The sequence below is a fragment of the Nyctibius grandis genome, assembly GCF_013368605.1.
Source record: "Nyctibius grandis isolate bNycGra1 chromosome W unlocalized genomic scaffold, bNycGra1.pri SUPER_W_unloc_2, whole genome shotgun sequence".
In the NCBI taxonomy this organism is placed as follows: Eukaryota; Metazoa; Chordata; class Aves; order Nyctibiiformes; family Nyctibiidae; genus Nyctibius; species Nyctibius grandis.
In genome coordinates this window covers 6,697,603-6,725,410 of record NW_027167473.1, presented here as the reverse complement: position 1 = coordinate 6,725,410, position 27,808 = coordinate 6,697,603, and the positions used below count along the sequence as shown (strand labels likewise).

Below are 27,808 nucleotides of genomic sequence, written 5' to 3'. Positions count from 1 at the left end.
AGCTGAAGCTCATGATTCAGATCTCCCCTTCTTCTTTGTTGAGGAAGCTATTTTACTGTATGCATTGTTTTAATATAGTTTGGGGGTTTTTAAACGGGAGGAGTAGAACATAGCAACTACATATGCACATATACATCGTTTTGTGGACAAGTTTATTACAACGTACAAAACAGAATAAGCTTTAATAGAAATTAGAAAACTGTGACAAAGTATCAGCTAGATATTACAGTACTAGACCATGTCTCAAGCTGTAATTTTTGATTTGTAAGTCAATTACACAGGATAATTAACGCACAGGTACATCTCATTCATCAATAAATATTTCACTATTTAATACCCTCCAAAGGAGAAAGTCATAAACTCAAGCTCATTTGCAGACTACTTCCAAGCACGGCTGTCGTTTTGGAAATAACTCAATCAAAATCCACGTACAGGCATCAACCTTTCAGCAAGATGAGTTTGAACATCAATAGATGTAGGTAACGATGCGTTAACACTCCCATCTGAAATGTGTCATGACCAGGTACAGCACCTCCCTCAGTGTCCAGCCAACGTGCTGTAAGACTACCAGATCCCACCAGAAGGGTGGATCTCAACTGAAGATTTAAACTGGTTTGTCCACCACATCAATGAGATTCAATTATTTTATGTTTTGTTACCTACTTAATGAAAAGTGCTAAGGTAATTCTCCTAAAGTAAAAAATTATTTCATGATGGGGATCTTAATTAAAGCAATACTGCTTATCAATATTACCTGGGCAGGAAAGGCTACTACCCGTATCTGAAAATGCCCTTGAATTTTAATGACTTCACCCCCCGGTAGTTTCATGCTTTCAGAGCATCATGACTTTTTAAGACATAATAAAACACCAGTGTTCTCACACTCATCCACAGATACACATAGGCAAGTCACAGATTCTTCAGTATTTTGAAACAAAACCAAACATTAATAAACATAATGCATCTTTTTTGACCAAACTATTCAACCTGAATATGCAAAGCAGTTTGGTGAGCAAAACTGCCCTTTCCTGAACACAGATCAACACGTTTTGCGACACCCAACAGGTCTGGCAGCTAGCCCAAGCTGGGTCTATCTGTTCCTTTGGTCAACCAAGCAATAAAGCACCATATGAAAGCAGCTCATTTGCCTTTCAGTAGAGGATCCACTGCCTGCTGAAGGTGCCTATGCCTGCGCCTCCAACAGCGAGGTTCTGGGGGTCAGAGGCTGAAGGACCTAGAGGACTAGCCTACTTCTGGCACCGAGTCTACGGAGATGAGCTCCAGCTTTGAGCTCCGGAGCCAACGCACGCATGTAGGGCTACATACGATGTGTCAGGTCATGGCACGGAGCAAGTGTCTCTCACCCGCAGCAGATGGCATTTAGAGTTGCTTTATCCTTTGTAAGTTTGTGTGTGCTGGAATCTTCACAGTTTTAGGACAGACTTTTAGCATTTGTATTTGAGTGAATATAAATTCATTTGGTCTGGAAAACAACTCATGAGGGTTGTTTTGTTTGTTTTTTAAAATACCACAGAAAAGCAATGGATGGTGTCCAGGAACACCATCCCCGTACTTCAGCCTGAAGAACCCCAAAGTTTTCACTCATCTTGCCCATCCATTTTTAGCCTTCAGCATGTCCTACTGCGTCACTAACTATACAATACTTTGCTTGCTATGAACAGGCACTTCTTCCTCACATTTCCCTTTAGTGTTCTTCCAGAACATGAGAAGACAACCTTTCCAGAAATCACATCAGCAAAAATCTTGTGTGTTACATAAGAGAAAGATTATCATAAGAACAATCCACCACAGTACGAATCTGTGACTTTGCTCCCTCTGACGATTTCTAATCTAGTTCTCTTAAAAAAAAGAAAAAAGAAAAAAAAGTGATGATGTTAGCTTTCCTTGCACAGCTCTTTATCCATCTGTCAGTTGCTGCCAGACACTGGACATCTGACCATGAGAGAGCAGAATGCAAAGCTGACTATTAGCTACATCCAAGGGACTGGCAAGTCAGTGACTGATCCTAATACATACAGGAGGAAGGAAGAAACTGAGGCTTGAAGGAGACATATTCTTAACAGTGGAATATTAAAACATGGTATCTTCACTTCTGTAAAAGCTCCCTTTTTGCTCAGTTCATTTACGTTATGTGTCATTTTCTATACTCAATAGGTGGCTGTTACAACATACATAAACACATAAAACCTTATTTTAATGCAGTATGTAAAAAGAAATCCCTGGATATTGAACTGAAACATGGAAGAGAGAAAGGAGAAAGGTATATTTATCATTTTGGGGCTAACAGATTTTTAAAAAATCATGTTAAATCATAGAGGACATGGAAATTCATGTTCCTGCTTCATTCTGTCAACATTTTTTCTTCTGACAGCTATACATGTTTATCTTATTTTTGTACAGGATGAGCAATTCCTCTCTGAAAACAGAAGATTTATGAAACATACATTTACAGTAAATCTTACAACTCCAGTAGGTACTGGAGAAGCAGCTGGGAAGATGCAAGGTTTTACTATCTCAAGAGAAACTTTGACACCACAGCCAGGCTTTTATGCATTCATCCCCTAACAGAGACAAGCAGCTTCCTCCCAGAAATGCAGGACTGCCTCAGTTCCTTAGCTGCTTGACTGCCAGAGAACGCAACAGGAAACTCTCATGAGTTCAGGTTTTTCCCTGTATCAAACATCAAATGGTAGAGGGAAAAAAAAAAATCCTGCCTTTTTCATTCCTAAATCTATCAGTCCAGTTTTGTCTCTTTGGATCTGAAAAATGTTCATCCTAATCTCATTGCCAGTACCACCTCTAGACTCCACAAACCCTTTGTCCTGAAGCCCCCAAACTCCAGGAGATGTGTAAGCAGTGTGGAAGGTCCCCTATTCAAGGATGATACTGTGGTCTGTTCTGAACACATCACAGCTACTGCTGCTTAGAGAACGTGAGGCTGTCAGAGAGAAGGAATTCCAGTTCAACAGTATCATCAGTGGTCTCTACTGGTACATTACTCTCTTCCACAGGGGGTGAGTAATTCCGTACTTCGTGTCTTGAAGCGAATATCCTTGAAGTCCCATTGCAAGAGCAAGCCTCTGGTTGTCTGATGCTGTCTGAGCACATACGGTTTGGCTGGTAAACGCCTGGACAGGACTTTGGTTGGTAGTGACTAGGGACGTAGTATTTAGTTGCCACTGGACTTGATTCTATCTGATTATGAAAAGGATTATTAGCCACGCAACAGGTCTGGAGACAGTTATTATTTTTGAGTCCATGATGAAGGCCTAATTTAGCAATAAGGGGTTTCCCAACATTAACTTCCTTTCTTTCATCCATGGTATCTTCTATTCCTGGATACTCATAGTGCAGGCAAACAGTGAAGATCAAGTGTTCCTGCAAAAGAGGAAAGGGGTCGGGGCGGGGGAGAAAGAAAATGGTTACACTTTCTCCCCAAATAAACAATATAGGAAACACATAGAGGCATAGTCTACTGGAGAAGGAGACTAACCTTTTAAGAGCTAAAGACATGTATTAGGCAAGACTTATTTACCAAGGACCTCTTCTGGTTAATACTTGCTCACCTGATAGTCTTTATTTCTAGAAGCACTTACATTACACCAGCTGCCAAAAGCACTGGAGAAGAGATACCAACTGATGTCCAGCACAGATGTTCATGACACAAAGATAGAGATAAACTGAACAGTGCCACAGTCTGTTGAAGTGAGAACCCTGCCCAAGAGCACGGGTTGGAATGGAAGGAGAGGATCTGTAACATTTTCAACTCCTACTAATGACTGTAAGATGCAGCTCTGCTTCAGGTCACATTCTTCTTGTAGTACAGGTAAGAGGAACATCCCCACAGTGTGCAAGAGCTGATCTTCACAAAAACAATCACCTTGTCAGAGTTCAGTATGGGCCTAGAAAATACAACGTGCCTTGCACGATGGTGTCAGGACTGCATATGCATTGATTCGCTGGCTTTTATCTTTCAGCTAAGAACTGAAGTCACTAAATTGTGCTATTAGCCATTTTTTCCCTCCAAAGAACACGTGACTTGTTATGATAATACACAGATAATACACAGCTACCTCAACAGAACTGCAAAGCAACACGATCAGTCTAAACTATCTGAACAAACTTGTGAGGAATAATATATATTTACCCTGAGTTTTTGCAGTGAACTTAGCCTGGTGTAGAGGCAGTGCTTGGGAAGATCCTTTGATACTAAATAGCTCCCGGTTTCCTCAGGAGTTCCTTTATTGGCCTCTTTGGGATCCACATCCAGGTCCTGTTGCAAGAAAAAAATGAGAACTTAATTGAAGGTACAGAATTTGTAGATCATAGAATAGTTAAAAGTATTTCTTTTTATAAAGTCAGCATTTTCGTCTTCTTAAAAGGAAAGAAAACACCAATATTGGATTACTTGCAAAAGCTGTTGAAACCACGGTTAGTCACAGGCAGAAGAGGTGACATTTGAGTAGGGTACCCTCCTCTGCTGATGGTTCCTGTCAAACTTGCTGTGCTTCCCTCAGAGTTGCTCTTTTTTACCTAACTTCTACTATGAAGTACAGTACTACAACGCTAGTTCTGTGGGCTAAAAATAAATGTATTTATTATGCACATTAACTCAAATATTTTATTCATAAAGCATCAGAAGTGTCCTGGTTGTTCTATCTAAAAAGGTTTTCTGCCCCATGTCCTCTTTCATAGACATCAGAAAAGAAGTTTTTTTGCCCCAAGAAGCTTTCTGTTTTACTCGTGTCTTTCACTTTACTGTGATCAGGTGAGTAACCTCAATGGAACCTGACAGCATCACCTAGGTGCAAAGAACTGTAAATCTAAAGCCTAAGAAACCTTGTCCTGCAAGGCAGATGTGTCCTCAGCTCACAAAGGAGCTACTGACATTTAACTCCTTTAATTAAATATAACAAATACTTGATATTAGACAATGAAAACCAAAGGAGACCGAAAAAGATGACCCCGGATTCATTTTAATGTATTTTTAGATATATTAAAAATATGCATTAAAAAAACCCCAAAATTTTGTACAGACACACACATGTAAGCACCTGATTTCAACAGTTTAGACCCGTTTTATTACAAAAGATGCAGTTTGACATGGACAGACCAGACAGCCTTCAACTTCAGAGATCACCGAGACACCAGCAGGCAGCACTTACGAGTGCGAAGTCTGTAACGTAGGCTCTGCAAACCACTATTTCGGGTGGCTGCTTTACTATTCGTGTGTAGATTATCATGACGTTGGAAAACTCGGCTGCAAACCCCAGCTGAATCTGAACACCGCATTTGAATTCAAGATACATGCTTTCTGGAAGCTCTGCAAGTAAAGAACACAGAATTACATTCTAAATAAAGCTCGGCATACGTATTTGCTGGGGTTTTAATTTCGTTTTTAAACTCAAAAGGTTTACAAGGTACAGACCTCTTCCTCCTGCCCTCCCTCTGCCTGTCACTGACATACTCCCGCTGAAGCACAGCCAGGTAGCAGCCAGGCAGGCAGCAGCCCTGCCTGCAGGATCACACGTAACGGCAGGCGCTGCCGAAGGGAGCTGGCTCGGCTTCTCTCCATCTCTGTGCAGCTGGCAGGGCAACCCTCCCTGTAACTAGGATAGAGCTCACTGACCCACGCATTTGCTTACATACCTGTAACCAAACCAGTGAGGTTAGCATGGGATGTATCCAATATATAGGAGATGCAGCTATAGCATTATAAGAACCTTTGAATTTGACAGCAGAGCAACAAATTAATGAAAATTCAGATGTGAACTTGAATTTCTTCCATTTCCATTCAATATCACAACCCACAGACTAGAGATTATGAAGGAAGTACATGGTCTTATTTTTCCCATCGTGCCAGTAGGATCATCTAGAAGTAGACTGTACTATACCATGAGCTTTGGCCCACTGGAGGTTCCGTGCCAGAGACTCTGCAGAAGATGCGGTTTGTTGAATGGGATCAGTTAATGCCCTTTTCTCAGACAAACTGCTGCGGATCTCCAAAGCTTGCTTGCCTTTGGTAAGGTGACACTTGCCCATATCTAAAAAATAAGATACACAGAGTTTCTCTCAAAATCAATGCTGCTGAAATTCTAACTGAATTAAGTACATCACTGCAACGCTCTCTGGTTGCTCTGGTTATGCCAGCAGCAGCACTTCCACAAAACCTGCAGTTTCAGAAGCATCCATTGCTCAGGTTCATTCACTTACGGCTAGAACGGCGTGCCAGGTGCCTGCAGAGAGTCCCGAGGGGCTAGCACGTGTCCTAGTCAACACGCTCACAGGTTTTTCAAAACCATTTCAAGCAATATCACAGTAAGGTCCTAATTAAAGTGACCAATTTCAAGGACGTGAGTAATGCCATTGGAGGGGATTTCTAAAGAACTGGAGGCAAGTGGAATATTTTAGGGGTCGATAAAGGGGCCAATAGTGTTTATTTAACGTCAGCACTAGTGACCTGGATGACAGGACAGAGTGCACCCTCAGCAAGTTTGCAGATGATTAAAAACTGAGAGGAGCGGCTGACACTTTCAGATCGTTTTACGGCATGCAGAAGGTCAAAGCCTGTGGCCTGCAAAGTGAATTAAAAAAATCCTGGAAAATTTCCATTTATGTGTTCATAAAAAAATGAAATGATGAAGGCTCTGGAACACTCCTAATGTGAACACTCCTTTGGAACATTTTCAAGTGTTATCAGTGCACCAATGTACTCACTAACACCCAATATCTGGTAATACTGACAATAATGGTTGTCACGTTGCCTGACAGATCAATCTTTCTCTCCACTCTGAGTTCAAGAATGAGATAAGAAACAGGTCACACATCAGAACATCTACAGCATGTGACATTAACCTGGCGGTACAGACGAAACAATAAAGTCAGTCATACTTTACAGCACATTTGGGGAACTGCAGGAAAATGGGTGCCAGCAGAATTGTGACATGTTCTTATGGGGAAGCCACGAAGGTGGGGGGGGGAGAGGAGAGAGATGTCAGAGAATACTAACCCACTTAAGAACACCCAAAAGCAATGACACAAAGGAGGAGAGGAGGAAGAGGGTGAGAGCATTTTGGGATATTTGCTTATTATGAAATTTGTAAACTTCTCACACAAGTTGAAGACTGGTTGGTCTGTGACCATTGCGAAATGCAAGCAGGCGTCTGTTCTACTCCTGCTTTGAAGAGGCTGACAATGGGAGAATGCAGGATAAAAACTAAAGACGTGGTACATACGTGTACTACAGACACAGTATGGATGCAAGGATGAGTGGATCACAGGGCTCGCTCTTCACAGAACAGTAACAGTCAGAATGTCCCAGAAGGCGAGAAAGGTGAAGGAAAGGGAAGACATTGGGGCCTGCTTCAAAACAGAGAGTTTCAGGAATGATGGCTTAACAAATTTGGGCCTAAATTCAGCAGCGGGTGAGCATCCAGCAGGAGGAGCTTTATTAAAGCTTCTGCCAGGCTTTCGGGAAGCACAGCCATAGCTAGCTCTAGTTTCTACCACTGCCAATGAGAGGACAGCACGTCCTCAAATTCTTCCTTTGTATTTAGGTAATGGCAAAATTGGGTAGTACTGTAAGCAAATAAAAAGGACAAATCTTAATGCAAAAAGCACTCTGCTTGACTGCACCTGGCAGAAGAGGAAAAACACCTCACTTCATGCAAAAAAAAAAAAAAAAAAAAAAAATCAACTTCAGCCCTAGGCTTTGGAATAGTCATTTTAGTTTCACCATCTACAGGTCTTATTTCTTCAGGATAATTCTGTGATCTTCTGAACCTTTAACTTTTCACAGAAACTTCATGAAAAGTTTAACCGGTAAGACTGAAAATACAGAATGGTAAGTTTGTTTCATGGGATCTAGTCAAGCAGCACACTAACCATAAGCAAAAAGGCAGAGAAAATGGACCAAGAACCATCACGTTTCAATTTACATCCTGAGGGTATGCTGAATCTTACCCAGACAGCTCTCTGTTAATGGCCATATCTATTGTTCTATGTTTTGAACAAATGTTTGCCCACAAGCAATACGTTGTCCCTCAACAGTTTTCACTTTAGCACTTCTCCCATTAATTAGAAAAGACAATTACTGAACCAGGTGTATTAAAATGGTGGATTGCCCTTTACAGTGCATTTATACCCTTTAACAGAGAGCCAATAATTATCATCACTATAGTACTCTCTGAGGTAGGTAGGACTCAGTTAATTGTTAAAATGAACGTGGACACACTAGCAGCTGACATCAGAAAACAGAAGAGTAATTTTTGTGGACAGACAATTCAAAGCTCCATGTAGAAGGACACTCAGAACAAATAAGGTTCACTAAAAAGGAGAGTATAAAATTAATCATTATTAAAGAAGCTCAAATCCCTTTATAATATCATGACCTCTGTTGATGTGCTGCCCAATAGCACCCACTTCTTGATAAAAGTTGCTTTTTCAACAAAATGCAACAAGAAAGAGCTTAAAGTAGTGTAACATGCTTGCCATGAGAAGAACATTTAAGCAAAGAAGTTTTTAGTAATGCAGGCTGAGAAGACTGTTAGTGCAGCAAGCTGGAGCTCACCTTCTGCAACCTTATCAAGCAGTACAGTAATCTTCTTGTCTTCTAACAAACGGTCCTTCAAGAACTTCATGAAGATTCCATTGGCCAACCCCGACTGCTGAATTTCAAAAGCTTCTGCTCCTTGGCACCTATGAGATCACCAGTATCAGACAAGCAAAAAACATCCGCACAATTAAAATCAACATGAAGACAAAGGGAGTAAAATTATGTTGGGAATGGGGGAAAGAAACCCTACAATTTGAAAACCAGGTTGTGTCTAGGACCAGCCTGCTCTTCATGTTCATTGGCAAGCAACTCATCCTGGGAAGATTTCGCTCACAATCAAGCCACAGACCAGAGCTGATGTCAAACTGTTTATATGAGGAGCTTAAATTTCTCATAGAGGACTTCATTAAAGCTCTTGATTACTTCTATTCAACAGCTTTTGCACTTGACTTGAAAACTGAGAGAGGTTAATTTAGCTTTCTGCTTAAGTAACCTCTTCAAATAGTTTCAATTGCAGTTGTAACTTTATTCTTTACACCTAGAATAAGAAACACAGGGACCAATCTATATGCTACTCCTTCAATAATTCATTAATTTATATTTCTAACCCGTTTTTGTCCAGAAATTTAACCTGCATTAACAGATGACCAAAGAGAGTACAGCACATAGGTTACAGTTCATCAACTGCTCCACAGTACCTGACCTCCCGTCCAAGCTCACAGTGCAGTAAATACCACTAGGAACACACAGGACACAACTCCCCCTTCGCCAACAGCACAACGAAACAGAACATGATGGGGCTGAGGGTAAAATTTGCTTTTTTCTTCTCTGCATTTTTTTTCATCTCTAATAAATGATACTTAGATGAGTACAGCACTCCTGTAAGTAACCATTAAAAAAAGCTCAGGAACACTGCCCAGCAGCTTCTGGTTTGCTGAAAGCACTGCTGTTACCCTGTATCTGATTGGGGACGTTACGTACTGGGAATCATTACATATGCATTTCCACAGCCAGTTAGACTGTGGAATGATTCAAAGAACGAAGTAAAAAATAAAGTACGAGGACACAGATATGGATATAAATTACAGGTCCTTTAACACCACGTTAGCATTCTTCTGTAAAAGATCAGCTATACAATCTCAGTGGTCACTTCTGGGTTCAAAACCTCTGTGGCATAGCAAGAGAAAAATTTCCTTACGTTGCATATCCAAAAACAATGTTGGCCGTAACCTTCAGAGCATCTAAGATGAGAATTGTGTCATCATATTCATTTCTGCAATAAATGGAAACACAAAAAAGTAAATAATTTGAGAACTAATAACAGTAACAAACTCTACAGTTGTTCAAAATACCGAAACAGTATAGTTCAGACACAGTAATTGTTTTCTCTCCTCCAATTCTGGAATGAATCCTGACTGCTAAAAGACAAAAACCTGCGTCATCAAGTGTCTCCATGAAGAAAACGTAAAGACACTGCCAGGTACCAAGCATGACCCAGATGAGGGCACGCTATACTGCAGCCAAACTCTACACTGGTTCATCTCTTCAGAAATGATTTCTGATAACTACCCATTTTAGGTTATAACAAAAACTGTATGTCTTTTGTTTTTCCCCAAAACATGGTGTCTGCATAGGTAATATGAGGCTCATGTAGTGGTATTTTCTGTTTGGACAGCAGATTGTGAAGCTGAATTGGCTCATCGGCATTTCCTCAGCAGTGAAGTTTAGAGGCCCTACAAACACGAAAGCACTAGCAACTTCCTATTACGAAACTGTCCTTGGAGACCAATTTTCAGAAGTGCTGACTGAAGAGCTGATTTCAAGTGCAAGTTTAATCAGGCATAGTAGTCTCTTAAAATGGAAAGAAAATAGTACTTTGTTTAGAAAAAGCCAATAAACCAGTCAATTTTTAAGCTCTAAATAGATACAACATCCCCAGCATAAAAGTAGTCCACAAAATCCATGCCTCTTAAGAGTTCTAAAATAAGCACTTCACTTGAGCCCTTCCGTCAAATTAACATGCCTTTGATCACATGGATTCTCCTTCCTCTCTGTAAGGAAGAGGATGGTTAATGATGCAAGGAGAAAGGGTCACTTTTCTTCTTTAAGATGACTAATTTCACTTTTATCTAGTAAGACTGATGCTTTATAACTTTTAAACAACAAAAAAAAAAGAAACAAATGTCATGCAAATCAAGAGGCAAGTATCCTCCCATGCAACCAGAAAGCCTCATCACCAGCAAAACCACAGTCACGATACCCTCTCCCTCTATCGTGAAGCAAGAACCTCTCTCAAACGTTTAATGTCTGTTCTCACTGTTCACAATTACGAGGTGATACCTTTTCCGACACATATCCAGCAGGAACACATTAAGTCCCGTCTCTTTCTCCTGCATGAGTTTGAGGATGTTCTGCACACACAGACAGTTGGCAGATCGGTAGGGATTTGGAGCGTCAATGGGAACCATGAAACTGTTTCCGTAGTTTTCGTAGCCATGGCCAGCATAGTACAACAAACCTGGGAGTTCAAAACAGATGTGACTGAAAGCACAGCTCAGGAGCACACTGGAACATTGCTGTACATTTTAGCATGGTCAAAAACTTCATGCACTCTGTGCACACTATGTGTCTGGGGGAGATTATGATCACTCAAGCTACTCCAGGCAGATTTTTTTATATCAATATGCCTTTGTTAATACAGGAAGGAAGGAGAGGCAGGGGGGAACCTTCGCTTCTCTTTTCCTTGTAAGCTCTCAAGTCATTTACGACTACGCCAAGACCTTGCAAACTGCTCCATTCCATCAACAGTGCTCAATTTCTTTTAGGGGAAACACGCATAGTCAAGATGAGCGCGCAGCAAGTGCGCCCAAGGTGAACTCCAGGATGGAGGCTTCACTTGAACAAAGAGCCTAATGGTTATTCATCTGCCTGTGTCTTGGAAAATGGCAACAGCTTCATTCAATTAAAAGTTAGATTTCTAAAGGGCACAGAATTTAAAGTGTAAGACTAAAAACCCAAACAAATAAAGGTACTATTGGGCTATTTATAAGATTCCAAGGGTTACCTGAGACTGGGTAGTTTCAAGACAGTTAAAAATGAAGTTACGTGCCAAGTGCGTGACTCCATGTCAGGTCCTAAGTTAAAAGGAAATTCTTAAATTTTATTTCCACAGATTTTGGATCTGGACCTAAATTGAGGTTATATTTGAGATTATATATCTCAGAGTGTACGTTAGATAAGTCATTCGACTGACTGAGAGAAACAAGCCTAATGTAAAGCACGATTTATGAGAGTATTTCCTCAATGAACAGAAATATTTCCGAAATAACCACATTTCTTTTATATCCTTGAGCAGATGACTGTGCTATGCTTATCTGATGAGTACCTGCAACGGTTAATATGTTGAGCTCAAGATCAGAAATAAATCTCTGCATAGCCAGAGTAAGCCCAGCAAACATGTTTGGAGGGCCTCATTAGACACTTCGACACAACAATTTTAAGTAGGCTCAAGTTCCTCATAGACGTCAGCATTTAAGTGATATCTGCCTGTCTCTCTCTCTTTTAAAGAAAGCAGCCTGACTATTTTTAGCCTTTAAAACGTACAGGTCTGTGCTTTTACCCTTTGTGGAATACAATGTTAATTGCACCCTACGTTTAGAACAACATAAACGAAGACATTAGAGGAGACAATCACCATCGCTTTGTTTACTACTCCTGCTCTTAAGGAACAGCATCTGAAATGCCGCTTTCCTGGCAGTAAGCAAGAATTACACAATGTCACATCAGGCATCATGAATACGTGTTACAAGGGCTAAACAGCAGTAGCCACTATGCCTCTTCTGTTTGGAGCTATGCCCACTAAAAATGCAATAAATCATTATCTATTTGTGCACTGACAGCATCTCTTATATGCTTTAAGCCATTAACAGCCACTATCCAGAAGGAACAAAGTGACCATTTAAATCGAAGCAGTTATTGCCAAACACCACTGAAAGAATGCTCTGCTTACCTTTCAGAAATACCGACTTGCTGGAAGAGTATAACTGCAAAAACAGGCCTCGTAAGAGCTTTCCTACGGTGCTGGTGAGAAACTCATTGAAGCCTTTCAGGACTTATTTTCTAAATTCATGTCAACAATTATAGAAAAAGATTAAGAAGGTGCAAGCATCTAAAAGCTCACTGAAATGCATAAGCACATCTATTTCCCAAGGAACAAAAAAAGAAAACCCCTATCAGAAAGTCTGCTAAACTTTACTGCCATAATTAGTCTTCATGTCATGCAAGTTTTGGCTCTGACATAAAACGCCCAAATGTCAGAGCAGCCAGCTCTGCACAGAGCATCAGGTAACACACCATTTAAGAAGTCACACTAAGAAATAACCTGACCTTGTGTTCCAAAAAAGAATCAAATAATGTCTCTTAGGTGGGCGCTACTATAGAAATTCTGCAATTTAAACAGGACAACGGGCAGAACGTTTTGGTCTCTGTTCTAAACAATTTCTGGAGTCATTTATGCAATCTTAGCTTTTAGAAAAATGACAAAAATAGCGGCGGTCAGCACAAACTCCTCAAAGCCCACAGAAGAACTTTTCTTACACTCCAAGCCAGGTCATGCTAGGTCTTTTCCACGCAAGACATGAACGTTTTTGCTCTGTGCATCAATTCCACCATGCCCTCCCCCAGCTGGCACAGCCACCAGTTCTCTCTTGTGCTTTGTCCCTCAAAATCAAGTTTATGCAAGACAGGGAAACCCAATATATGAGTAATCATCTAAGAATCAATGGGTATCAGTAGTAGCAACACATACCAGACATGACTGGTTCATCACTATCCCAGCACAAGGCACCTCCTGTGCAGTATGTGGAGGAGAGCTTAAAATTATTGTTAATACCCTATCACAGGTATCTTACCAGCAATTCAAAATAAGGATTTCTACTTAACCTGAAAGCTCAGCAAAAAAGAAGAGGGCAAAAAAGATTGCATCCAAGCTGTTGAGTGTTGTGCCCTAACTCCAAAGCACAATGCTTTTCTCTTATTCCTGTACTGCATATTTTAGTTTGTAACATCTTCATGAGAGTCATGTCCCAGTCTCCCCCCACCAACACACCTGGTATCAGAGTGCAGCTGACTGTCAAGGCAAAGCAAAGCACCCCTCTTCCTCTGTTCCTTACAGAGCGGGCGAGCGAGGGCTAAGGGAGCAGAGCAGCCCTCCCAAAGAGCGCCACAAGGACGGAAATCCAGAAGGAAAGAGAGTTCTGCAGACATCCAGTAGAAAGACAGGGGATGAACAGAAGGGTCCCACCAGCGAGCCCAGAACATACTCCGTGCTGTACGTAGGGCTGTTCCCCACCTCCCCACCAGAAATGCAACCTAGCCCTCGAAGTATGCCCACGGACTGGCCAGCCCCAGCCAAATCATTAACCTGCAGGCACGGGGAGGGAGGAGGACAACGGGACAGAAGTTTACGAAGAAGGTGTTTAAGAGGTCTCCTAAAGGCAGCAAGGACTGCTGCCCAAGACTACATGTAGTCTTGTACACTGCAGTTACACAGTCTTCAACTGCCCTGCTACCAGCTCGTTTCTGTCATACACTAATACAGGCGACACCACAGACTGTTCTTGCTCTTGCTTAGAAGACTACTACAAACTAATGACTTCTTAGTACCAATGTGCATCTTCTGCAGAGCATGTTGTCAAATATGCTGCAGAGGTGCAGCAGCTTTTAGCAGACAAACACAACAGTACTATCAAACCATGCAGTTTTAGGCACGGTTAAAGAAAAAAATTCAATCATTTCATCTGTTCTAAGGATAAAGACACAATAACACTTTAAACAAAGGCGAAGGATATGCTGGCGGGTGTTTTTAACTTACTTTTCCCATTCTACATACATGCTATTTACCATCAGCTTTGTTTTGCTGTCACATACAGTGAGCTGGCAGAGGTAGATACGAGATGTTTGTGTACTCGATACATGACAAAACTGACCTACTTGAGAAGGGATATCACAGCTTCTTACCATATACTCCTTTGTCCAGGAGAAGTAAAAATTCATCCACCGCATTTCGCATCTCGGACTCAGTCAGATCCAGCAAAGAAACAACTTTGAAATCCAGCTGTCGTAGCAAATTGGTCAATTCATAGACATCTACCATGGGAGCCTTGAGCTGAGGGTGATTCCAGTAGCTCATGTTTCCTATTAACAGAGCTACCTTGTCTGTTGCTGCAGAGACAGAGGAAAACCAAAACCATATCACATTGATATATTCCATGGGTTCAATACCTTTAATTTAATTTCTTCCAAAGTGAAAATAGCATCCAATCTCACTTCAGGCACAATATTTTATGTGATTTTAAAAGTCATCCTACATCAACAATACAGCTCAACTCTCATCCAAGAAACAATTTCTGCGTGGTCTGACAGTCAACATATCGGAACCATGATGCATCTCAGACCGGGTAATCTGTCCAGAAGTGAGTCACTAAGGCTATCTCCCACCTCTTTCATTTTTCTGAAAGTACAGACAATTGCTGAATTCCCTTGTGTGAGAAAAAATTTAATAAAGATGAAAATTCTTATGGCAAATTGCCAAAGCTACGGCCAGTAGACTTTCCAAAAAACCTCAAATTTTCTTATTCTTCTTAAAAAACGAACAAAACCACACCACATACACAAACCCACTTTCACATCTCCATCTCCCATGTCCCGTCTCTCTAAAACACAGTACGTTTGGGTGGAAACTTTCACAGGTCAGAAGTAAAAAGCGTGGGGTTTTTTTTGTTTGTTAAGGTTTCTTTTTACTGTTGCTCTGGTTAAAAACAATACACAGAGATATGAGAAATTTACAAAATTTGGAGGGAAGTCTACTGATATTCTCATAGTTTGAGATACGTTCATTTTGATTTTAATAAAGTCCAAAGTAATTCTGTCATAAGTAAACAAAGCAGAAATGAAAGGGGAAAAAAAGTCACATTAACAGAAATGCTTTAGAGACCACTAGCCTGATTTTTATCCAAAATCTGCCCCCCCCCAAAAAAAAAACCCTCCACTAAGTTACAGAAAGGCACTTATTCGAAGCAAGGCATTTCCTCCCTGGTTCGTTACTTCTCTCTCCAACAGGAATTATTGTCCCACAGCTCTGGTGGCAAATGAGATCACGTGAATGCCCCCAACCTGCTTCAGAGCGAGCACCCCTGTGCAAAGCCCTGTCCATCGCCTCCACGTCTAACACTTCACCTCCTTCAAACACGAGGCTTTCAACATTTTTGCACTGGAAAACCTCCAAGGTCTTCAACAGTGTAAACTATTTTCACCAGCAGAGAGCGAGTGACAGTGGCATACTGTCACTGAAAAACACTTTTAAAAGTACAGGCTTCCTAATTAATTTAGAAAAGATGAACCAGGACTGGGGAGCACTCGCACTCCCTCTCACACTGATGAACTTGAAGGAGGGGTAACATTCTGACAGAGGCCAGCAGCCTTTCCACCTGGTTTAGCACCGACAACATGCCTGACCACAGTCAATCTACCATGCAGTTAAGAAAGCAGTTAAAAAACCCCAGCAACTGTTCTTCAAAACATGCACATGCCATCCCTCTATCTTTACGAGCTCCAGCTCAGGATCAAAGCATCCACGCCCCGTGCCCAGGAAGAGCGGAGCTTTGGGGACAGCACACCCCTAGCAGCCAGGCTACCAGTCCTTCTCATCACATCATCCCCATACCGCTGCCTACGACCGTCGAAGCAGCCCAAGCCATGGAGCAGCACGCTGGCGAAGGTGGGGGCCAGAGGAATTTGAAACAGTAAACTGAAACACATGAGAAGTTGTAGACGCTCCACCGTGTCACTAAAAATACCGGTGCCCTCACCACAGTTTACTACTGAAAGGGCATGCAAGCATTACAGAGACTACAAAAATACACAGCAGCCTCCCTCCCTGCAGCTATTTACATGCACTACAGTTACTTCACTAGCAGTGGCAGAAGACGCAATATTCAGAAAAAGCAAAATCTATTTCCTAGATATCAAACACATACGTTCTTACAGCTACAAAGCTACTCACCAACAGGTCTGTGATTTGATTGTTCTTGTAGGTCTGCTTGAAACAGAGTAAAAGAGCAGATCGTCAGTAACTACAGCCAGAGCTGCCAAGGTCAGAAAACGAACCGCGTGTTCCACACAGCCATAGTCTATCGGTACTGCTTTGCCCAACATGTTACTAGTTTAAGACAAAAAAAGTGCTTTTGGGGTGTTGTTTTGTTGTCGTTGTTTACCTGATGTCCTTTACCCTCTTCCAGCAAACACAGCCTAATAGGACATGAATAGCTAATTCTATAAATTAAGAAATAATAGATGCTTGCAGTGTAATTTTGAATCTCACAAACTGCACATCAGCATTTTCAGTTACACCCAAAACAGCTCATCCTCTCCAAACGAAATGCAGACATGCAAGATAGGGGATGCCTAGCAGGGGTGACCATCTGTATGTGAAAATTCTTTTATTTTGTATTTCCCAGAGGGATGGTGGAGCCAGTGCTGTGCCAAGAGGAACAGGAAAGCGCTATGCCACAGCGGGACACTCCGGATAACGTGTTACATCTCATGACAGCACCACCTCAGTGAGTAAAACTGTGTCTTGGCAAAAATAAACGTATCTTTGATCTCTAACCCAGGACTGGAGATTTTGGGAACACCACATCAGGGATAACCCTTTATGGAGCACTACTCAAGATCTACGTTTCTGCAATAGACACCAAAACAGGTTTCAAATCACATTAGCTCACTCCAACGTGAATTTAAGAAATATACCAATTCAACATATCATGGGTGACAGCCAGACACCTCACATCCTTTTCACCTTAATCATCTGAAAAAGCAGCAACATACTAAAACTTTTGAGTCCAAAGAAGCCACAGACAAGAAAGCAAAAGATAACTCCTTCTGTATTTGTGTAAGTATACGTGCAGTGTCAAAGGCCAGCTTTGTGTGATCTCCACAAAGACAATAGCAACCCTGTGATTCACTATAGTCTTCAAGTTAATTTCCTGGAACCAGAAAGCTGTGCTGCTCTTAACATGTTATCTGCCCGTATTGAATTCCCAGTTATAAATACATCCAAATAATGTAAACTATGTATTGTAGCCCAGCTAGGCTTCAGTGATTTGTAACATAAAACGAAGATGTGAAATTAAAGTTTTTCAAAACTTATCGCTTACCTGGTTTCTGAAGATCACTTAGATCTTCTGTGAAGAAATACATCAATAAAATCATAGTTGAAACAAGAAACAAAAAATATATTTTTTATTAATAGAGATATAATTGTCATGCCATTATTAATAAAAGCTGAACGTTAAAAACCAAACTACCTTTCTAAAATACTTTTGGCTTTGCATTTCTGTAAATCTAACCTTTCAAATGGTTATTCCACGTGCAGAGAAGAGAAAATCCTACATCAACATACTAAGCTGTGCTAGACACAGCACCATAATATAGTAGATCCCAAAAGAGAGGGAGAAACACATACGATGCCTCAATCCCACAAGCATGCAAGCAGCTCGAATGAATAAGGAGCAAGATATCAGAATCACCCATTTGAAAAACAGATGTGTGAAGGACTGCTGAAAAAGCAACATCCTGAGCAAGAAACCTTGCTTCATAAAGCCATGTGTATCAGAGAGACTTCAGATACAATCTCCAAACATTCTCAGCTACCACAGGTTTCACCTATTTATTCTGAGAACACTGGAAACTATGGAAAAGGAAAACAATTCCCGTGAAGCAGCAGAGGTGTCTCAGAGCAGCCTGCTCCAGGCAGTGCAGCCCCAGGCAGACCTCTTCAGCCACGACAGCAGGCCCATATATCCACGTGGGAGGCTGCAGCGACCTGAGGTGACACTACTGTAGGTGTTAATGTAGCTTCGTAGCAGAATGATGTTGCATCCAAGCAAACTGCAGTTTGGGAGTAGACCCCCACAGATAATACAGTGGTTACCTTCTGCTTCAAAGGGTAGCTGAGTTACAGGTAAGTAGGAGGCTTCTGCTTAGCACCTTAGCTTCTGCTTCTCTGCTTCTCTTCAATGGTAGAGAGCAATTTATTGTACTTTGTACTTTGCAAATGCATTTGTTTTTTCATTGTTGGTAGGTAAGCTGGGCGGGGGCTGCTGCTGTAAGCAGCCTTACATCTTTATACGTGATCCCCTTTGATGTAAACATTACAGACTTTGAGATGCTCAGTAATCAAGGGATGGTAACAACATTAAAGGTCACAATACACTTCTGCCTCCCATTGCAGCAATGCAAAGGTGAACAGAAATCGTCCTAATGAAGTTGCTGGAAACACCCCTTGCAGACACAGAGCTGACAGTGGAACTAGCTGTGTCCAGCTCTCAGGTCACCCTGGTTCCTAAATACCTTCAGCTTTTCTTGCAAGGATGTTGCCTCCTGAGCCCAGCCAAAGAAATCTCAACTTCTTTACATTTCACTAGAAACTGTAAGCACAGGACACAAACCCAGTGCAAAAATCAAACAACTTTGAACACTACAGAAGAAGAAAGTACCTTGATTTTTCTCCCGTGTACTCTACTAGATCATGGCACCAAGGCAAAGAGAGAAGCACATGCAGAAGTAATATTGCATCACACATCAGTGTTTTAAAACAGACTGAAGCTCTTAACCCAAACATGCTTTTCAGCAACACACGCAACAATCCGTCATCCCCGTCATTAATTTTAAAAAATTGATTCACAACTAAAGATTCACTTTACCTTCTGTGCACTCCACTGCCATAGCCTTCCTTCCTTGTGTTTTACGGGGGGAAAAAATTGGAAGACAATTGCTCTCAGTTATGAGAGTTAGCACACAACGTGGAAGACAAAGGTTACTTCCAAGCTTCTCTGTAACCTGGCTCATTTTACAGCAGTATAAATCAGCACTGATCACAACACTGTATAGTAATTATTATTAGAGCTTAGGAGTACTAAACTAGAATATTTCGTAGGACAGGAAAAAGCTTTTCATGTGAATTATGCAATAGTATTCCCAGATAAATCTGAAAGCTATACAAACAGATATTCTTCTGTTTAGTTCACTGCAAATACATGCACACACACACAACCCTGTTATATTCATTTATTCTGCTTGCTATGAATAGTCTCACTTGTCCTGAGTGCTGAAAGACTCAGTGTAACACAGTTCATATCACCAACAAGGGTTAAACTGTTTTTTAGTTGTCAAAAACCATGAAGAAATCGGCTTGCAACCTGCTGACAAGCCACGTCCACGCTAGCAATGCCAAAAAGAGGCAGCGTTTCTATGGTGGTTACCATAAAAACCCAAAGCACTTTCTAACTGACAAAGCTCTACAATTTCATCTGCTGCAAGCAAGCACAGCTATTTTAACAAACGGATAAACTAAAGATACAGAAGGCTACATGCCTGGCTTAATACTGAAAGCTTCAGAAATAAATTCTAACAATAGGGAAGAAATTGATAAATCAGCTGACCTCTATCAAACAGAAACACTCCTTACCTATAACGACTTCTATCTTCTCGCTGTCTTGATCTTCCCGGTCGTTGAACACGTGACACCAGTATGTCCCTTGATGTTCCACATCCACACAAGATACCTACGCAAGCATCATCGCTGTCATCCCGCAGGACCCCAACAGAATACCTTTATCAGTTTAGTTTAAGCCCACATGCAAGAATGAGCGAAACCTAAAAGCAAAGCCTAAAGAAATCCAAAAGCTGCTGATACCCTCATTCTTCAGTAAGCTGGACAGCATGTGTGTTCTAGAAATGCTTTCAAGAATTGAAGAAAGAATGCAAATCCGCCTCACAGGCTTGAGATGCTCTAAGCACTGAATACAACAGCTCACACAAACCAGAGCGCTTCGCAGGGCAGGGCAGAAAGAGCAGCTTTCATTTCACTGGTGCTTTTATTGACTTGTTATGTCAGTATGTCACACTAATCCAAAACACACTACAGCCTTACATCCCATGACTACCACCTGAAACATGTTCAGGATTAAAATTCTGCACCCGAGAGCCTCAGAACAGTATGGGCAAGTGAGTAACAGAACCGGAGAGCAACTTACAGTGAGCACTTCCACAAAAGGTTATCAGGGCTATGAAGAAGTTATTTTCTTCAAGGAAGCTTTATGTGATTAATTGAAGGTGGTTACAAAGTCCCCCAAGGCTGGGACTTTGCAGTAACTTACCACGTAGACATTTTTGCTCCCATTTGCCAAGGGAAATCCATTTCTGAACCACTGGTAATGAGGAATTGGGCTTCCAACAGCTCCACATTCCAGCACCAAAGCATCCCCCACCGTCAAGTTTTGTGGCTGAGGCTGAACACAAATGCGCAGCTTGTTTTCAGGCAAACTGATTAAGCTCCCTTAAAAAAGGAAGAAAAAAGAAAAGAAAAGGTGAGACAATCTAATCGCACATAGACCAACAATAACTGACGACATATGGCCACATCTTCCTGTCACTACAACAGATTGTTTTAATAGCAACCAAGGGAGCAGGAAAAGAAAAAGACAGCAGCTGAAGTAGAAGATTTCATACCTAGTCAGCTTTTTCCAGAGATGGTACTGTCAGTGTCATCTAGTTCAACCGAAAGACCACTAATCCCAGGCCAAATGTTACAGGAGATGGAGAGCATTCATTCAGTGCAAGCATTGCATACCCCTTTTACCCATCACCAAGACCTAAACACACTAGAATTCACTTCCACTATGGTTCCTGGTTGCCCAAGAGTCACGGAACACAAAGCAAGGCACTAGCCTGTGGATACCTGCTGCCCTTTAGTCCCCAAAGCTTTTGCGAAGCGTAAAACAATATACCACTGGTTTTCCCAGATTTTTTTTAAACTAGTCATTACAAGTTTAATCACCACAGCTTCCTGGTGTAATCGGCATGATCTAAAACTGGGCGTTTCTAACTGAATAGAACCTGAAGTAGGAGCAAAGGACAAGCAGAAGAAATCACTGCTTAGATAAGGGACCGAGAATATGTTCAAGATTAAGATGTAAAAAGGTCACCTCAAATGACATTGCAACAGCTTTTCATCTTTTACTGGAAGATTGGTTCTCTCTTTTCCTGACGTGAATAATTTTTACTTTCAGAACACAATGTTTTTGCCACTCACCATGAGATGTACCCTGGAGATCACAAACTTCAAGTCGTGCCCACCGACTGAACACAAAGGAAGACTCGCTGTTCACTCGACAGATGTAAAAGCCAGAATCGTTTACGTTGACAGGATTCAGCACCAGCTCTGGAGAATTACCATGGGGAACCTGAATTACAGGTGAACCAAGAAATATTTAAATTTAGATTAATTTAATCTAAAACCAGCTAAAACATTAGAATATTTATTTCAGTGTCAATATCGCCAGCCTCAACTCCTTCACTTACTTGAAACTTTTGGATGAGAAAGTCTTGTTCTACATATTCAGTAGCTCAGGGGCAGGCTTTCCTCCAAGAATAATTCGTATGCCTCTATTTAAGACAATTCTGAGCATTTAAGCCAGTTAAAAAGCTCTTCCCAAAATTAATAATTTTTGCCTTTCTCCACACATAACTCAGAATAATTTCTTAAGCACTACTCCAACCAGCATGTGTTACATTCAGCTCTAGTCTTAAGATATATTCAACTATGACCAGAAAACTGTAACTTTCTTTCACAGAAAAATTCACAGAGAAGGTCTTCTCTCCTTGTAAATAAGAGTAACAGTCTTAAAAAAAATCATCACCTATCATATTCACCACTTAAAACCCCTATATTCTGTATCAACTATTACCTCTTTTTCCTGTTTGAACCACTGGTAATGCACAAATGGGTGTCCTGTTGCCCAACAACACAGCTTGACGACCTGACCAGAGAGCACTGCTTGAGAGTCTGGCTGCACAACAATCTTTATACCTTTAAAAAAGAATTTACACATAGGAAAGTTATTAAGAAATACAATTCCACAATTTAAATTTGCATTTAAATAGTCCTTTGAGCAAAGAAAGTTTCTGTCATTAAATATACTTGAAAATAATTTGTTTGTACTGTGTATACGTGGAGTCCCAATTAGTTATATGACTTTCAGACATTCAAAATTGTCTTCCATTGCACAAGATCCATGCTTTTGGGAGAAAGTAGTTCCTTCTTTATAGTTGAATGAAAACACACTGCAGAAGCTGAAAGCATAAGTCTGGTACAGAAGCAGTATTCCAGATTGCTGGGGGAACAACCTTGCAAACCAGAAACTGTGCAAAAAAATAGCTGCAAAGGTCGCTACCACAGTTCCTCATTTAACACTTCCTCTGCTGTTTTTCATAGTTAAAGGGAGTGTGTTAAGTACAGTTTTTGAGTATCACAATGACCTCACATTAGCTAAGACAGACAGGAATTATATTATTTCAATTTAAAGGACAGAAAAATTAAGACGACTTGCTCTTTCCAAAGACTTCCACTTTTTTCTTTTTAAATCTCTCCTGATTTGCATCACTAACATCTTTTACGAAAATAGTTGAGAAAAACAAATTCTATGAAAGATGAGTCTTCGCACTCCTTGGAAGTACTACAAACAAGTTCTAAGAAATGTGATTCATAATTTCTTCAGAGTTTCATTCATTTTCCTGCAATTCATTCAGCACTATACAGCTACTTCCTGCAAGTACCACAGAATTTAATGGTTCAAAAAGAAAACCCTCTGGCTCAATTTTCTGAACGATTACAAAGATACACAAATACTTCTTTGATCTTCCTTGGAAAATGCAAAGCTCGAGTTTTACCATGGAGGATGGCAAACTGACATTTATGGTTACCAGACTTTGAAACATGTAGTGCAAATTAAATAATCACAATCTTAACTATAATCCAACTGCTACGTTCTTAGCTTTCAGGCTGGTAAACATTTGGAAACAGCCTCAATTACCCACGCTCAGGCTGAAGTGCCTGAACTGCTGCAGTAAGAGAGACCTGCCTGCAGAGGAAAAATACCTCTTTGCTCTTGCTTCAATCACCACAACTCAGTGAGATTGCACAAGGGCTAGACTGTAAAACCACAAATTGCGTATTAAACCTTTTTCCTTCTTAGCCTGGGAGAAAGTTCTTCATGTTTCATTCATTTCCAGCAAGTTCACAAGATGACAAGATAAAAAAAGGGAAGAAAAGGGACAGAGAGGTGACCCAAGGAACAAGATGCCTAGGCTTTTCCACTATCAAAAAGGAGAAGTTTTAAAGTTATTACTACTACTACTATTTTGTGTCTTTATAGAAAAAAGATCTTCTGTGGAGTTAATGCAATGTGACAGGCAAGTCTCTAAGCTCTGAGAGACAAACAAGTTCTGGAACGTGGTTCTGGGAGTCTACAATTCTCCAAGAGAACAAACGGGCAGTTACTAATTTCTACTTTGACTTCAGGCATCAACCACCCCGAACATTTAAATAAACTCACTGCAAATATCAAGGTCTACTGCTTCTTTTTAAATAGTTTAAAATTCTTTTTCACCTAAGCTTTCTTCAAATACCCTTTGCTTTAGTTTCTTTTGGTTCCAGTTTCTGAGTCTCTGTGAAGCTACTCAGTCCTCCTTAGAGGAGGCCGAGGCCATTTTATCATGGATCATACTATTCTGCAAGAGGTTCATCTATAACGAGACCATCTCTGCAGTTCCAAGGGGTCTTGACAAAAGTCTTATTGGCTGAAGGAGGAGGACATAAAAAATGGCCCTGGTTTTGTACTACAGCAAGAACCACTTGGTCTACATGATCTCACCCATGCATTCCCTTGCGTTGCCCCACTTCCAGACTTTTTGTGAAGAAGCACGCTGAATGTGCTAGCAGAAAATAATCTAGGTCTGTCCTAACTTAGTCTGTTTTTCTGTCCAATTAGGAAGTTGGACTGGATCCAATATGCACCAGAACTGGCACTAATTGCACCCTTCCCCTTCAGTTAGGGTAAGCTACGAAATGCAGTTAATGAAACCTGTAGCCCGAACAGATGGCTGGCAACACTACTTGTCTAACTCAACCATTTCAGTTCTGTAAGCATCGCCCAAAGGCATAGCTTGAAAGAGAACCCAAGTCAGCAGAGGGAATGACAGCATCTGTCATATCCGTGCAGCCAAGTCCCAGTCTACAACAATACTGTATTGAGCCTGTTTATCTACTTGGCTTACTTTTAATTTTAGAATTACATGAGCCATTTAATCTGGTAATCATAAGAATACCAATTACTAGAATTCAAACACTAAAGATGTTTTTACTTACTGTAGAAAACGAATACTTTATTGATTCCAGTGTAAAATACACAGCTGCAGCGAAAGCACAAACCAGAACTGACCTGAATGGCTGAGACACTGGAGAGCCTCTGTGTGCTCCAGGGCCTGCAAGAACTCCACGAGCTCCACCACAGTGCAACCCCGATCTCCCAGTAGTTTCAGGAGACTCCAGCTGGGACTTCCTTCTGGCTCCAGCACTTTGAGGGAACACTGTTCTAAATCCAGAGAGCTACAAAATAATACGAAAAAGTCATGGCATACACCTTCTTACTAGTTTTTCCTCAGAAAGGAGCAGAGTTAAAATCACTTGTAGACAAACAAAAATATTAAAAAAAAAAGAGATGGGAAATTCCTAGCTGGTTTGGACATATTTGCAGCATTTCCTTCAAGTTTCAGGAGTTCAGAGATTATACAGTGACACCTCCACAGACAGAAAGTCCTACTAGTGAGTCACATGTTACAAAACCAGAGACGCTTGTACCTGAGAATTCTGACCAAATGTATTAAGAAATCTTCTAGTCTTCACTTTTAAAAGTCTCAGCAGAAAAACAAGTACAGCACCTTTCATTTTCATGTGCCAAACTCAGAAGCAGTAAAGAATGAGTCAGAACCTAACCTGAAAGTCCAGGAAGACTTTGATTTTCAGATCAGTTGTTCACACAAGTGACTGCTGCAGCTTAACTGATACATCTACTGCCACAGTGCAGTTAAGAGCTCCAATAAATTCTTCTCCAGGTATAAACATGAACAGTTTTAAATTTTGGTGTTAAGTCTTCACGCACTTTCAATCACAGCAGATTAAAATAACACTTCCCTGAGGTCTCTTCCAACCTGGTTGATTCTGTGATTCTGTGAAATGAATACAGCTATGGAAAGGGAATGCAGGTTTATGTATTCCCACTGAAATGATTCATTAATGTTTCTTTAATTAAATCACAGTGCCACGCAAACCTGGAGATGAGATATTTTCGCTTATCACGTAGACTTTCATAGTATTTTACTGGATAATACAGAGAAACAAAGACAGCAACAGGCCCTACAGAGGGGTCACATTGTAGTCCTCAGGTTCTACTTCCCTACACTAATAAATACAGTCATAACAGAGACAGGACACGTCTTCATAGTGTACATTCAGTGCTGCACCTGAAGTGCCTCATTTTTTGAGGCTCTACCCTCTGAACAAAACCTTGACAAGCCACAGGAAGCGCCATGATCAGGAAGCGATCTAGAGATTGTGACCTCGGCAGAAAGAGCTGAAGAACATGAGTGCGTTTACCCCAACAAAGAGCAGAGGAGCTGCAGGGCACAGCCAACACCCCCAGCCCGGGGCAGGCAGCTGCCCGCACTCGCGCTGAGGCCGGGCGAGGGGCAGGGCGCTGCTCTCCAGCCGCCCCGCCGCTCCTTCACCGGCAGCCTCACGGGACTGAGCGCACACCTCCAGAGACGGGCTGCGCGGCCCCGGCCGCCCCCGCGCTCAGGGTACGCTCCCGCCCCGGTACGGGCCAGGCGCGGGGCCGCGGAACGCCGGGGCAGGTAAAGCGGCCACACCGCAGCGTTCGGCTGCTGCTCTCCGCTCGGGTACGAGCTCACGGAGGAGCTGGCGAGCAAAGACAAATCCGTGCCCGCCTTACCCCCGCCGCTGCCCTCAGGGAGCGCTCCGGGAGGGGCCCTGGGGCCGGCGCGTCCCCAGCCCTCGACCCCGGCCCTCGCTCTGCCACGGTACCCGGCCCCGCCGCCGCCAGGGCCCCGCCGCAGCCCGCCCCCGCCCCTCGCGCAGCCCAGGGCCGCGGGCCTCCCCCCCGCCGCGCTGCCCCCCCGCTCCCGCAGGCGCCCTCACCTCAGCCGGACCCTGCCGCGGCTCCCCGCTCGCTGCGCCAGGTCCCGCCAGCCCTTGCCGGGCGCTGCCCGGTCCAGCAGCTCGCTGAGCCTCCGGAGCAGCGGCTCCGCCAGCCGGCTGAGGGGCAGGGACCCCGCCACGCTCCGCACCGGCTCCGACATCGCCCCTCTCCTGCCGCGCCAGCGCTGCGAGCCGCGGCCCGCCCGGGGCGGTGCTCCCGCCCGGAAGGACGCGCCGAGCGCAGCCGCGAGGTACGGCACGGTGCGGTGCGGTGTCGTACGGCGCGGTGTCGTGCGGTGCGGTGCCGTAGGGCGCGGCGCGGTGCCGCGCGCCTCACACACGACGCCGTTTCCCGCCTTCCCCTGAGGGGACTCCGCCATGTCTGCGGCCCCGGGGAAGGTCTCCCTCAGCCCGGGCGTGCCCGCCCCGGCGCTCCTGACGGCCCGAGGGAGCGGGTCAGGGTTTAGTTTTACCCACTTTGAAACGGGCAAGTTGAGTGTCTGAGGGTGAGGCCCAGACCTGCCGCCCGCGCGGGCAGCTGGCGCGGAGGCGGCCGGAGAGCAGGGAGCAGCTCACCTGGGGGAAGGAGAGAAGGCGGTGGATAAAACAGGCAAAAATCGTACAACGCTGGGGGCAGGGGCCTGGCTTTGAGGGGAAACAGCGTTATGGAACCACAGCCAGCACAGCCATGGGCTCCTCTCCGGGACTTTTCCCCCCGTCTGCTGTCAGTTCCCAGAGAAGCAAGTGCCCGGCCTGAGGGTCAGGCGCATTATTAATGTCTTTTAGTGAGGGAGAGGAGGCCCTGCCCGGGAAGAGTCCCCCAAGGAGAGACGTTTCTGTGACAACTCTCCATCACTGCTGAAGGACAGATGAGTGTGGCCATGATCTATGGGGAATTTTCATCTCTCTCGAATTACAGCTTGCTCAAAGTAGACTGGAAGTGCCTTAGTAATTTAATTAACACTTAATCAGTGATTAGGCATTCAGATGTGGCTGCCTGTATTTCTGTGGTATTTTTCCGTGTGACTTCAAGCTTGCTTTGCCAGGTGGCTGCAGTCACACAGGGTTGAGACCAAACTAATCAGCGTTGCTGTTTGGTAGAGTCTGTTGTCTCATTG

At 42.6% G+C, this 27,808-nt stretch overlaps 1 protein-coding gene and 1 long non-coding RNA gene across 8 annotated transcripts; one reads left to right on the top strand and one right to left on the bottom strand.

Moving 5' to 3' along the window:
• Positions 1 to 135: 135 nt before the first annotated feature.
• On the bottom strand, positions 136 to 26,889 carry MALT1 (MALT1 paracaspase). Of its 7 annotated transcripts, none has more exons than XM_068424337.1 (17): positions 26,691 to 26,888; positions 24,916 to 25,082; positions 22,384 to 22,505; positions 21,729 to 21,879; positions 20,794 to 20,972; positions 20,103 to 20,199; positions 19,339 to 19,371; positions 17,791 to 17,817; positions 16,638 to 16,673; positions 14,594 to 14,797; positions 10,916 to 11,093; positions 9,774 to 9,848; positions 8,591 to 8,718; positions 5,916 to 6,065; positions 5,187 to 5,344; positions 4,169 to 4,294; positions 136 to 3,399 (listed from the first exon to the last, which is right to left on the bottom strand). In XM_068424337.1, exons 1-17 carry the CDS (start codon positions 26,849 to 26,851, stop codon positions 2,935 to 2,937), a joined length of 2,457 nt encoding a protein of 818 aa, XP_068280438.1. In that variant the 5' UTR covers positions 26,852 to 26,888; the 3' UTR covers positions 136 to 2,934. The 7 variants fall into 7 exon arrangements, with proteins under 7 accessions (XP_068280438.1, XP_068280439.1, XP_068280440.1 ...); XM_068424338.1 differs by having other exon boundaries at positions 16,638 to 16,670; XM_068424339.1 differs by having other exon boundaries at positions 17,791 to 17,814.
• On the top strand, positions 16,540 to 18,071 carry LOC137677137 (uncharacterized). Its single transcript, XR_011050225.1, has 3 exons — positions 16,540 to 16,727; positions 17,092 to 17,525; positions 18,009 to 18,071. It is a non-coding gene; the product is annotated as an uncharacterized lncRNA (long non-coding RNA).
• Positions 26,890 to 27,808: the final 919 nt, after the last annotated feature.

What these genes read in the sequence shown, in the direction of transcription:
- MALT1 (XM_068424337.1), bottom strand. Translation starts at nt 26,851, where the DNA reads ATGTCGGAGCCGGTGCGGAGCGTGGCGGGGTCCCTGCCCCTCAGCCGG. An exon ending in AAGTGATCTTCAGAAACCAG is followed by an intron (nt 16,674 to 17,790) that starts GTAAGCGATAAG and finishes CTCTGTTTCAAG; the next exon opens with CAGACCTACAAGAACAATCA. An exon ending in GCTTGATAAGGTTGCAGAAG is followed by an intron (nt 6,066 to 8,590) that starts GTGAGCTCCAGC and finishes CTTATTTTTTAG; the next exon opens with ATATGGGCAAGTGTCACCTT.